We start from the raw sequence: 13,912 nt of genomic DNA, 5'->3' as shown, positions 1-13,912 counted from the left end.
AGTGATCACTGTTAGTGGGAGGCACTGAAGAAACTGAGGGATCTTGGAGAAAATGAAATGGTTGAGTGACTGGAAAGTCACTTGGTAGACTGGAGTCTAGTGGGACTGCATCATTCTTGTCAAGGGGAAGGTTTAGGAGAGGCATGATCTTTTTACTTACACAGGAAACAGAAACAAGATAGTGGTAGGTCTCCAAGGCAAAGGTGTTTTCTGGATGTTGGCATTAAATTCAGATGGGATATGAGGCATGTACTGTTAGCAGTTACTGTATTCAAAATTTAAGACTTGTCCAGAGTGTGGGTGAGCTTTCCATAACAGTCACTTTGAATGAATTTGAGTGTGTGTGTGTGTACATTCAAGACCATAAAAGGAAAAATTAATTCAGGGCAGCCCTATGGCCTCTATTGTGCAAGATGCCTGACAAGCTAATTAAGATAATTTCTCCTGGTCTTCTTGCCTATGAACACTATTATATCTGTCAGTATACAAACAGTAGAACAGCAGTAATGATAGCTATTAGGATAATAATTCTTGTTTAGTTAAACCATCATCCAGCTCTTCCCTTTCAGTAAAGGTGTTATTTAGCAGGTGTCATCTTTCTTTTGTTTAATTTTGAATTTATTTACAATTTAATTGTACTTTTCACTTTTTTTTATGTGCAAAGGAAAAACACAAGCTGTTGATTCATGAAGAAGAATGTACATGTGTGTTTGTAATTGTTTATACATACTTTCACTTTTTGTTTTAGTCAAAAGGTTGGTATTTTCAAGCTGGCTTCTTGAAATTCCTGTTGTTCAGCAAAGAGCTAATTGTTGAAGGAGGTCTGGGTATATGGCCTGTGAATAAATTAGCTGCAATGTTTTGTCAGTAATTGGATTTATTTACTTTACTTACTGATTTTTCTTAACATGGTAATCGTGTCAATTATATTAGAATAAAATAGCATTGAGAATAAAAGAGAATTTACTTTCAACTTAGGGTGACATTTGGCAAAATTCCTGTCTGCAAAGCGGGAATGTTCAAATGTCAAGTAACAGTGTATCAAACACACCAAATAAATAACATCTTAAATTCCATGAGATTCCCTAGCAGTGGTCCTGTGCTATAATTTGGGAGAGTATAACAGTCATTTATTATAGGATCTTTTGTTGATTCATCTCTTTAAGTTCCTGCAACTGTTTCTTTCCTTTATATTTCTAAGTCGACTAATGAAGTTGCAAGTGGATTCTTGCTGATAGTGAATTCCTCTGTTACCTTAAAATATAATTGCCACTTCAGCTGAGAAAATGAAAATTATTCATATGAATTTCAGTATCACCGAGTTTCTGAGAGCTTGCAAATGTTGTAGTCCATTTTTCATATGTAGTTCGTAGTTGAGCATTGAAAGAAATTGCTTCTTAAATTATTTTTTTCAGAACAAAAATGCTGCAATTTGTTCTTCTACCATGGAAGCTTTACTTTGTTTTTTCTGCAAGGCAGATGTCCCTTGGGAAGGTGTTTTGCATGCTTCCTGCTGTGAGACCAGGAAAACAGAATGTTAGTTTATTGTAGTAAAGGGAATTTAAGTCACTTTTTAAATAACTTTTAGATACTTTTTTTAAAATAATATACTTGAATAGAATGGTTGAAAACTGAATGGGTGAGAATGGTCTATGATAGCAGGCATACTTTTTGGGTTTTTTTTTCAAATAGGATTCAATGAAAACAAAATATTTCTATTTATAAATTGGTTCCTAAAACTGAAATGTACTAGATAGCTTTGACAAGGTATATGACGTGCCTTCGAATCTGAAACAATCTTTTGGCCAGACTTCTTAAATATATCAGACTTTAAGTTTTTAGGATAATTGTAATTATTTACAAATTAATAAAAGTAGCTGTTACACTAAAAAAAAAAGCAGAATCGTCCTTCTCTGCATTTATGTATTGACTGTGTACTTAAATGTTCAAGACAATGGAACAGCAGTAATACTGTCTAGACAATATGTTGGTTGTTTTGTCTGTGGTATCATTTGTTGTCAGAGAAAATGGTTTTGTGTGGTAAGGGCTTAAAATTGTATGGCTAGACATTGTAACTTTAAATTTTAAAAATGGTCTCATGTATATGTATTATATATCTCATCACATAAAATTGCTTTTGCAATTCTGATATTTTAGTTTCTCCCTTGTGATCTTGACTGCTGGAAAAGAAAATCCATCACTGTTCTATATCCATCGGTGTTGTGTATTTTGCACAACACTTAGGTTTGTCAGCAGATTTTCTGTTGTTTGTACAGAAGCACAAATTATTTTTCACTCTTTCTGGATGTGAACAATATGTTGACTTCACTCAAAATTCAGAATACATCCTGAAAACAAACTTTCTTAATATAGAAGCTCTATTTAGCAATTGGTAGAGGTTTTAAAAATTAAGTTTAATCATTTTAGTTTGACATATTTTCTCTGCTCTACTTTGGAAGTTAGAAGCAGCTCCCTCAGGCTCTCAGTCAGGTACCCCCAGCTAGGCTCTGTGCCTACAGCAGCTGGGTTTGGGGTGTTAGCTATTTTTACCTTTGGTTGTTTTTTTTCCCACCAAACATCTTTCTTTTGTGCTTTCCATTGTCTTGCACACAAGGTAGGCAGCTTCCAGCTGAAGTGAAAATTACTTATGTGAGCAAATGGAAGATGAGGTTGATAATGGGAGTGTACTTTTCCAGATGCTTGAACAGTTTGGATGAGGAAGCCTTGCTTAGGTGTGTCAGGCTGCTACAGTTGCACTTGCAAGATCTTAGTCCAGGTCTCGGCTGTGACATTCACCCCCTGTGAGTTTTCCTAAGCCTTGTCTAGAACAGAATGTTTGTGATGTTTAAATCTATATCATTATAGTAATAACTATTTTTATTTTCTTGGATAAGATTATTCTGACTTGAACACCAGTAAGCATAAAACAATTCCAATAAAGACATATGAGGGTGCAAATTCTGTGCAGATGTTGCATCAACATAAGTACATTAGTTTAAATTCATAAGCCAGGTCATATTGTTGGACTTTCTTTCATATGGCTGAGTCCTTAACCTTCATCTATGGACTTTCTGAGCTGCAGATTGGTGGAGGTTGGAGCAGTCTGCACTCATCCTGCTTTTCTCATCTTCCGAGGCATCTCCTGCCTCATAAAAAGAGACAGCCTTATTCATTTTCAGAGTCCAGGCCCATGGTGAAGGTAAAACTCCTGGTTAGAGGCAAAGGCTGCTGTTGAAGACAGGATACTGAACTAAGTGGTCTTTGATTAGAAAAGCCTTTAAAATTACAGTAGGCTTGCTTGCTTCTACCTCTAGTCTGGCCATTTACTAGTTTGATTGTAAAAGACACCTTTTCTTGCTATGCTTGCATACAACATCTGGTCAAAGGACACCTACACAATCTCAAATAGTGTGGGTGAAACTCTGATTATAAATAAACACAAATTTCTGAGTGTGCAGCCACATATCATCCATGACATGATCATTGTCTCCAGTATGCTCCTGCAGCCTTTGCCTATCTTAAAAATGAAAGACCACCTCTACAGATTCACCTGTCCAAGTACAGAGTGAGTGGGAGGAAATGCTACCTGTTTGGCCCAGATAAAAGAAAGAATGTAACTGAGAGGGAAAACCAAGAGTGTGTTCACATCTCTCCTTACTTTACCTCCTTAATTCCACTTTTGTTGTTAGAACTTTTTGTTGTCATGGTTAATTTTTCCTCCAACTCTGTAACCTGACATCCAGTGGGACCTTGCAGTTGGATAGTAGGGCTTGCTGTGCATTGGTACAAGGCTCGTACTGCCTGCTGGGTCAGTTACACTGCCTACCTATTAGTTCCATCAAGGACAGTAGGTGTTTCTTCAGAAGAGAAGCCTTTGTCTGGGACGATACAAACTGGAGGACTGAAGTCCTCAGGCTCCTTCATAGATACGATGTTTAAAGTCTGATACATCTGAGAAAATGTCCCATATCTAAGCCATTCAAAGCTCAGAGGAAGTATACTTCTGTCAAACTTCTTGTCTTCAATTCCAAAAAAAGTCAAGAAATGGAAGGACATGAAGGATTGAAGGACCTTATTCTTTTTTATGGAATTCCTGCTAATCCTAATTTTTCAGGTAGTGTTTTGAGATCTGGTATTCCTTCAGAGCAGAGTTGTGATCTTGTAAGCTAAGTAACTAGCTCCTCTAGTAGAAGGATCAGTCTTAATCATTAATTTAAAGCAAATTTAATATTCTAAGTCCTGTAAAAAGCATGAACTAGAACAGAAATATTATATATTTTCAACAGCTTTTAACTCTGAAATACAAAATGTCCACCTAAAAAAGTATTTTTATACTCATTGTTTTTTCTCTCTTTGTACAGAATCCTCCATTTGCTATGCTGAGTTTGCTAGCTGTAGCTTTATTAGCACACAATTTGGAGTTTATTCTGCTGCTGTGAAATCAAGAGAGTGACCACAGCAGCCCCAGAATTTTTCCTTTAATGTATTTGTATAGTCATGATTGAAGAGGACTTGGTCTGTAGAACCATTAGCATTCAAAAGTTCAGCTTGCATTAGTCAGTGATAAAGAGGATGGTTTTAAATATACATTTTAGTGTTTGGGCAAGCTGAGGGCTAATAGTGCTGGTTTATAGTTATTTTTTGGGGTAAAATTGCACAAAGTTGTGTGGTAAACTTTGAAATTCAAGTAACCTAAATCCTTGCTTCATTGGGGGTTTTTAATGTTTCTTTCTTTATCTTCCTTTGTACTCCTTATTAGATCATTAATTACAAGGTCGTGTCAGTTACACTTTAAATGCATAATGATACAGACTCTAAGGTCTCATTACACTAATGTTACTGCTAATTATAAAACTGAATCCAGTAGAATATCATTCTTTGAAATGCCATGGATTGTTCATGGTAAAATAAGCAAACCTTGCAATTTATAACACCTCATAAAATATAAATTATAAATTATATCTCACGATAAAAACTGCATAATTTAAAAAAAATTGTCTGTATTCTTTGAAGAACACAGAGCAATTCTCTTTAGTTTACTTTCCTTTACAAACATAGCAGGTTGTTTGGTAGACAAGAAAGTCCACTCCTGTTTTCATACCAAAGCAGTGATCTGTTAAAGATGGACTGAATTAGCTGGATGTTACTAGCCAAAGAGGTTTTTAGGTTCTTTTTGGTGGTCTTCATTTTTTTCAGTCTATGCCACATCAAATAAATGATTTTTCGATACCACCAGCTGAAACCAGCTGTTTGGCAGATGCTCTACATTGTTTGCCCAGTGTACAAAAAGCCAGTGTAGGTTCTGTCTCTGGTGACATATGGAATAAGCTCTACACTTGTTTAAGCAAATAGACAGCTGCCAGCTAATGGATCCATTAGCAAACTTCCCACAGAATATCCTGTCTTTATCACTGCATGAAATTTTAATAACTTTAAATCATTATTTTAGTTGAAAGTTAAGGAGACTTTTTTGTAAGACATTTGTTTCACAGAAGTGAGAGCACATCTTTTCTTGACAGAAACAATTTATTTTTTTATGCTAACACTGAGAAGTGAAGATAAAGTAGCAGTAGAAATCTTCAATGTTTTTTTCATCTTTCTATTAGCAATTTGTGAGCCTCAAATGAAATTATTTTTCTATGTTATATAGCATGAGTAGTTATTTTTTAGTTGGAGAATTTTTTTAGTGGTTTTTCAGTGGGACTATATTTGCAGTCTTGCTTTATCCTTCTGGAGGGAGATTTGACTTGCTTGTTCTTCTGACTTTTTCTTCATAGTGAAAAATTACTCAAGTGCTCTTTTTTAGCTGTATGACCAATTTAGTAATCAAAAGGAATGAAAACGATACGTTGCAACCTAACCTGCCCTTCCCTTAGTGGTTTTTCTTTGCCCTACCTCTTTCATTTAGTTCCTGTACAGTTTTAGTACCCAGTTTACACCAGAGGTTGAAGAGGGAGCAACTCCCTAGAGCATCTTTCCCTTTGTGGCACGTTGAAACAGCTACGTGTGACTGACATTACTGGCCTCAGCTCGTGATGAAGTCTCCAGAAGGCGTCTGGGGACATACTGCATTGTAACAGAAGTGCAAGAAGAGTACTTCCAGTTGGCCCCAAGAAGAAACTCCCCATTTTTCTTGTTTTTTTTTTCTAGTGAATGGGTTTTGTTCTCAAATCCACTACAGCAAGTGAAGCAAACCTGAGGCTCTCCCAGCCCTTGGTCTTTAGGGTTTCAGAGGCTAACACCTAGCCCTCAAAATCTTCATGCTGATGGGTGGAGTATGGGGGGAAAGTGCATATGGTGTTTAGAGGCATTTGCAGACTGCATTGCTCTGAGGCACCTGGACGTAATAGACTCAGTTTATCCACCCGAGTTAAAGGCACCTCTTTCAAAGAAAAGTCTGTCATCTTCCTTCACCACAGTAGAAGACCTTTCTTGAAGCACTCCTGACAATCTTGTGTCCCAAGGAACCAAGGAGTAACTTCTGTAAGTACCAACTGGAAAGAGCAGAGACACACTGGATGAACAAGTGGTTTCCTTGTGACACTCATCTCTCCGGGCTGGATGGACAAGGCTGCAGACACCCTCTGGGAATTTGTCAGTATCCTAGAATATGATGGCTCTTGAAAAAAACCTTGTTTTTCTTAGGCTGGTAGCTCATCCTTAAATGAAAGCAGAAAAAAACCTCAACAACACCAAGACTTTACTGGCGACACTTTCAGTTGTTGAACAAAGCTTTCTTCATGATCTGGCGCATTGCTATAAAAAGGAGTTGGGAAGATAAGAGAGCAGCATTGACTTTTTTGCAGCTTTCTTGTTTGGCAGGGGGTTTATAAGGGTCCTGTGACATTGTCTGAAGTGTTTGTAGAGTACTGAACAACAATGAACTTATGCCTTTTATATGACTTCTCCAAAAAGTGCAAGTCTGAAAATGTTAGTAAAATCTCATTTGATGATTGCTTCCTGGAGTAGTCTTATTCTTCTGTTGATTTTTGTGGGCATCCCGCTAACCTTCACTGTCCCTACAATAATCGTTTTAGCTTCTGTTATTTCTTGAAAACTTTCTAGCATAGGTTTGTTTTCATCTAGAGAGCAGATCAAGACAGCTGGGCTTGTAGTTCATGCCTTTTTGAACATAGTTTCCTGATAGACCTCCACCCTTCCCTCGCCCAAAACGTGTGGGTACAGTGATCAGGCCAATAGGTGAATATTTTTTCCAAAGAAAAAACAAGCTACTGAAGTTACTCAAGTAGATTGCTTCAGACACCAGTCTCCTCTAAAATAATGATTTAACTAACGGGAAATTGGTGGCTTGTGAATAACATACCTTGGGCCAGCGTTTCTTTGAATAGATGTACCTCTACAGAGCAAACATTCTCATCTGAATCTATTTCTAAACAGAGTTCAATGCTTCAGAAAGAGAGCCATGTATTTTATCACAGAACTGTATTCCTTAATATTTTGTTACTGGTCAGGCAAAGATTGAAGTGAAGTTATTTCAGTTGTATACATTGTTGATAACAAATGAAGTACCAGAATAATCAAATCCAACGTTGCACACCAGCTGCTTAGGGATTTTTTGTTCTTTATCCAGTAATTTATTACAAGACTAAACAGTACTAAGTCATTGGGTTTTCCTCCCCATAGGGTGGGCAATCATTTTTTCTTTACTACTCGCTCTTGATTTATGTCTTCTTCCCTCCCCTCGTGCCTCTAATTCCTCCTCACAAATGCATGCACAGTATTTTACAGCAGTTCATGTCTATGTTTATCACTTTCAGAAGCTGAGGAGTTTGCTTGCTTAATTTTGTTTTGTAGGTATGCAGTTATAAAAGTAGAACATTTACATTTTTGTCTGCTTATTTCTGAAAGTCTTTCTCTTTGAAGTGCTGATTGAATCTCTGTTGTGAATCTCTGTTGTTAATCTCTTTAACCCCTTAAAGAAGATTACCTTAACAGTGAAGTGGCTGGGGAGGGGAGAGGCAAAGGAGAGGCTGTTTTTCTAGAATGAATTCAGGTCTTCAACTTAATGGCTTTTCTCTGTGACACTCAAGTATTCCAATAGTAACTTCTTGCTGCTAACCACGGCTTAAGTGGGTGAACACATGTGGGTGATAGTAGTTATAACTGCAGTACAGCCTAGTCTTGTCACCAGCCATTTGCTCAAATCAGCAATTCCTTGGGCAACATCCAGCAATTTTACCGGACTTGGTAAATTACTATCTTTTTTTCTTTCTTTTTTTTTTTTTTTTTTAAATCTTGAGGTCTTATCGGCCTGTTGCAAGTTAACCAAATGCCAGAATTAAGGGAGGAAAAATATTTGTGGTGGACAGTTTGTCGTACAAATGTGTGTATATTTCCCTTTTAATCTACTTGATTAACATAAGTAGTGTGCTGCACTTTTAAATTGTGTGCTTAACTTCCACCCAAAAGCAAGGAATCAGTGCTATTAGCAAAGACATTTTTGCAAAGGTGAGTGAGGTTTTTATTCAATGCTAGCAGAAAACATCGACTGCAGTTTTTTAAAAAGAATCAAAGAAATAGGCCTCAGAGGAAGGCAAAAATTCACAATAGGCAGCCACATGGCCAAAAGAAAGTGGTTTGGATTACAATGTCTTTTTGCAGTGGTAGGGATGTTAAATGGATATGATTCTGGGTGTTTGACTTCTATTGTGAATTAATAACTGGCTTTTCTACTGCAAATGGTAAGGCATTTTTTGTAGGGTATTTAGACACATTACATTTCTTATACGTGTATTTGAGCTGTGCTCTGTTGATGTTTGTTCACAGTTAATAAGTTGGCAATAATAGTATAAGTAAGAAAAAATTGAAAAGGTGTGCTTTTGTGATGATTCAGTATTCTGTGGAAAACTTTCAAATACGATTTGTAAAATTGCTGCTTGTTTCTGCATGAGTTATGTTGCAGTATTAGGGGCTGAAATGACAGGGTGAATATACTTAATCTTTTTGAGCAGTAAATTCCATACGGTGTTTCACTGGCTATGGACCTTGTTCTTTCCAGGAACTCTGATTCATGGTTCTTGCAGAAATTACAGTATCTTTAATATTGTAATGGTTAGTTATACAGAGGGTATTGGTTTCTCTCAGTGTGACTATATTAAGGCAGTATTTGTTTAAGTAAGATTTACTTTGTTCCGTATTTCTGTGTCTAATAGTTAACAAAGTAAGAGAAATTGAAAAGGAAAGGAATAATTAGACACACAACGAGAAACATTGTGTTTCCTTAATTGTTAGTTAGAGCCTGTGAAATTGTGATTGTAGTTATCAAAAGATGTGGTTTTCATGTTTTTGAACTCCTACTGTTTATTTTTTTTAATTGATTCATTAGAGAATGTGGAGCAGTTGATTTCCTCTTTGTGGAGGTTTCTACTTTTGAAGTTAAAGGAGATTTTTAACTCCCCCCCGTGAACAATACAGGAATTTTAATGCCACACTAGTGCTGCATCTAATAGACACTCCTGTTTTCTTGCTGATTTGTTTCCCAGCTGGGGTAAGCCAGAAAATGCCTGCTACCAGTTTTCACCACCTGATAAATGGCAGGTGGTGACTTCTTAAGACTGAGTCATGTTAATTGCTGGCGACAGGTCTCCTCTCTGATTCTCTCCATCAGCAGGTTATAGGTGTCCCCACAGTAAACAGCTCTGGCACAGTCTGCCTGTAGTGGGAGCTGGTGGCAATCCTGGGCAAACGGGGTGATAAATTGTCACCTGTCTGGGCACAGTTCTATTTCTAAACCCTTGTGGATGTTGTAATTAATCTTCTAATTTGTTTTATGCTTCTAGTTACACTCTAAAGCTTAACCCTGTCCTTTGGCAGTGGATATTCCAGATTTGTTTGTGAACTGTATTTGGGGGGCTGGCAATGGATGAAAGGTTCTCTCTATCTTTAAAGATGTTATTTGTAATGCCACCAGTCAGTCAGGACTTCACTGCACAGGTACTTAAAAAAGAAAGCAGGAATGCCTCACTTGTTTTCTTTGTATAATTGCTTTGGATTTGCTTTGTATAACTGACACTGGATTTGCCGTATCTGTTTCACCCTCCACCGTGCTAGAGAAGCCTTCAGTGTCTTTTCCTCATCTGTTGCCTGATTCGCTCATTTTTGTTTTTCCCCCTTTTTTTTAATTTGTTACCATTTACAGTCCACCAAGAAACTGGAATGAAGAATGATTCAAATGTGCTGTTAATATGTGATGTTGTAAGGGAAAATAATTAGGACTTCTCTAGTCTGGTAATGGCTTAGATTTTATTCCAGAACACTTTTCATCAGAGTTTACACTCTGCATGTAGTTTAACAGGAATAAATTAGCATTCAGGGTAACTTTTTGGGAATCTCCTGTGTTAGCTATCAAAAGACACAACATGAAGATGAACTCTTTTTTTTTTTTCATCTTCTTCTCACAGAAGCAACCATGGGGTGCATTAAAAGCAAAGAAGGTAAAGGTCCAGCCATGAAATACAGAACTGAAAATGCTCCAGAACCTGTCATTTCCCATGTCAGTCATTATGGATCAGACTCCAGCCAAGCAACACAGTCACCGTCAATAAAGGGATCAGCAGTTAATTTTAATAGTCATTCCATGACTCCTTTTGGAGGACCTTCAGGAATGACACCCTTTGGAGGAGCATCATCTTCATTTTCAGCTGTGCCAAGTCCATATCCTAGTACTTTAACAGGTGAGTGTTACATAAAATAATGCTATCATTACTATTTGTTATTATAGCAGCTTGACAGTCATAGTCAAAAAATACTATGACACATGGAGATAAATTGCAATAAACTGCCTTTTACAGATTTCTGATTTTCAATATCTTTACTGCTAGATAATAATTCAGTCTGGGTGCCTGGGGCTTGAGAGTTTGGTATTTAGGCTTTTTATTTTTTGTGGGGGTAATTAGGATGGCAGCACAGAGAAATTTGAGACTTATTAAAGACAATAATGAGAATTGATGAAATTGTGTTAGAAGTTCTAAGCTGTTGAAGGGATACATATGGGATAATGGCTTTAAACTTGGAGAGAGGTACAAAATGAAAACCACTTCAGATTCAGGAAATTGATATTTTAAACTGGGTTTCAGGCTTGATTAGCTGTGAGTTATATTAATACAACATTGAATATGTTTATTTATAAAGCTAAGCAGGATATGCAGTATATTCTACTATATAAACAACATGTGTGAAACAAAAGAGCAGAAATCTCATTGTTGGTGGTCATATGAAAACCAAAATTGAAAACGTAAAAATAGAATTTGCAAGGCACAGAGACCTTCTTGACTGAGATACAGAAGATACAGCATTTTAAAGCAGCATGCACATCTTGATGTTATAAACCCACCTTTACATCAAAATCTTAAAACTTTATTCCAAAAAATATTGATTTTGTGCACATGGCTAATTTCATAGTTTTGATGGATATTTTTGAGAAGAAGCTGTAATTTATTCTTTTTTTGAGAGAGAGACAAGAAAGAAAGAAACACTAATTTATTCTAGAAGCTTTGAACGGACTTCACAAAACAGAGTAAATAATTTGTTATTAGACTATTTCTAGTTTTCCCACAAACCTATAATGTTGGTACAATTACAGTGCTTAAATGTTTCCTTTGTTATAGTGGCATTTAAATTCTTTTAAACACAAGAAATTTGAGATCCATGAAAACCCACTCTGACCTTGACATTAAGCAATTCAGAAACCAAATATGAATTGCCAGGTCTGACCTCATACTCCTTTTCTTCGGAATTCATTAAAAACCAAATAATTAAAATGAGCATCTAGCCTGTCTCAAAATTTATGAGTCAGCTCTGAATCTCCATTTTGGATGAACATATAAAGAAATTAAATAAGGGCAGCATTTCTTTATATTTATTAGCTCTACTGAGGGAAGTTTATTGTACTCATCTCCTCCAAGAACCTAAGTGTATTCTTTTTTACTAGATCTGCTTCTTAATTCATGTGGGAATCTCCAGCAGTGTGTGTAGGCACTTTTGGGCTTTACCAGCCATCAGGTATATAAGCCCCCCCAGGTACCACAAAGCCTTTGCTGCACAGACCAGAAGGGGTGTTCCCTTGCCTGTTCCTGTTCCTGCTGGTAGTTAAGCATGTTATATCTTTAAGCAGACTCAACAAAAGAAATTTCTCATGAAAAGAGAGTCTAACATCTCATCAGTGTGAAATTGATTATCAGCAGGCAGGCTGATTTGTGTGAACACTCCCATTGTTTTTCAATTAGGTAAAATGATACTGCATATGAAATTATTCCTCCTTGTTCTGTAAAACCAGCCTATCCACAAACAAACACACTTTTTAAATAAATAAAATTGTAGTAACAATTATTTGGTACATTCAGTACTGATTTTCAATACTGAATGTACCAAACACCAGAATTGGGTGTTTTTGTGAGTTGAATGAGATGACAACCTTCATCTGGCTGTAAGCTTTTTGTATTGGCGGCGAATAAAACACTGGCAACGTTCTGTTGCCCTTCGCTTCGCAAGAGAGGAGAATAGATGGGCTTGTCAAACAGGATGTAAGTGTCAGTAGTACTTATCCAGCTGATCAGTGATGTGTGACAATAGGATGATATGGTTGTCATCGTGGACTGTAGTGAGGCTGAAAAGAGTTGAGCCATCTTTTATTCCTCTAGAGCAGAAAAGGAGAAGAAATCTGAGTTAGTCACACTGCTTCTGTATTACACATTCTCAGTCATCAGATACTTTGAATTTATACAATATTACTGAAAATCAAAACAGAAAAATGGACTGCTGTTCTTGCCTTCCATGAAGCTATGTGAGTACTAGTGCTCTGTAATCCCCATGCTAAACAAGAAGGTAAAGTCTTCTCTCCAAAACCAGTCATAGATTAGAGGATGGGAATACTGACCTAAAGAAAGGAAAACCTTTAAGGGAAGTCTTGTGGTCACAGGTAACTTAAACAGCTAAACTAGATCGCCTCGCAGTGATTCACAAAGAAAACAGCTGCAAGAGACTTAAAATCATTTGACAGTATCTTTGTTTAAAACATTCTGTGCTGATGCTGTTCTCCTTAAGTATTTATTATTCTTTATTATGAAATAAATAACACTTGCGAGTAAGAACAAAAAGAGGTTTTAAGGTAGCTGAAGTGTTTTGAGGTTCATGGAGTCTCCCAATTTCTTTATATGCAGTTAAAAACTTTTGTGATATTGTGGCTTGAGGGTATTGATTTTTTTTTCATCTGCTGAAGATGTCCCTGGGGATGGTTTATTTCCATAACGTTTACTTTCTGTTTGTTTGAATGTGGTATGTGTCCCCACAATTTTCTTGCTCCAGGTAGAAGTTTGTGTCATCAAAATAATGTAATAATGTAGTAATACAGGCAAAAATTGGTAGAGCTGTGTTGATTTTTAACCTAAGTTAGGAGCTGTTAACTTCTAGGGAGTATTTTCATTCATTCTCAGTTCATAAATCACTCTTTAAAAAAAACCCCTCAATTACTCTAACCTCCTGTGGGGATTTTGTTCTGTTTCTCCTAGAGGAACTGTAAATTCATTTCCAGCTGAGGCCTGCTGAGAGACTGTAATCACAGGAAGACTCCAAATCAAATGAAAATATTTAAGTGATTAGGAGCTCTTGCGTCAGAAAGTCTACATTGCAAAAGAATATTTGATATAGACTATCCCTGTTGCATTACATATTCTTCCTTTCAGATCATGTTAATTGTAAGATCTAAAATTAGGTGCAACATGTTTCTGTTGGTGGACTTCCGTATATGTCCTGGTGCGTATTAGAGATATAGTATTATACATTTAAAAATAAGTTATTGCTTGGACTATCATCAGGCTTCTTAAATGTCCATTATACTGTTAAATAGCATTTCAGGAGCTTAAAAAGTCTTTTTGAATTATCCATTTGCAGTTTT

General features: G+C 36.6%; 1 protein-coding gene across 1 annotated transcript in view; it reads left to right on the top strand.

Moving 5' to 3' along the window:
• YES1 (YES proto-oncogene 1, Src family tyrosine kinase) overlaps positions 1 to 13,912 on the top strand; it is a 49,545-nt gene that overhangs the window by 22,632 nt on the left and 13,001 nt on the right. The window contains exon 2 of the mRNA XM_027731238.2: positions 10,422 to 10,694. Within this exon, the coding sequence (XP_027587039.1) occupies positions 10,430 to 10,694 (265 nt within the window). The 5' untranslated portion in view covers positions 10,422 to 10,429. The remainder of the gene's footprint in view (positions 1 to 10,421; positions 10,695 to 13,912) is intronic.

The sequence above is a fragment of the Pipra filicauda genome, unplaced genomic scaffold, assembly GCF_003945595.2.
Source record: "Pipra filicauda isolate LSUMZ 115617 unplaced genomic scaffold, ASM394559v2 scaffold154_size2910363_pilon, whole genome shotgun sequence".
NCBI classification, from domain to species: domain Eukaryota; kingdom Metazoa; phylum Chordata; class Aves; order Passeriformes; family Pipridae; genus Pipra; species Pipra filicauda.
This window is presented reverse-complemented; position numbering and strand designations above follow the sequence as displayed.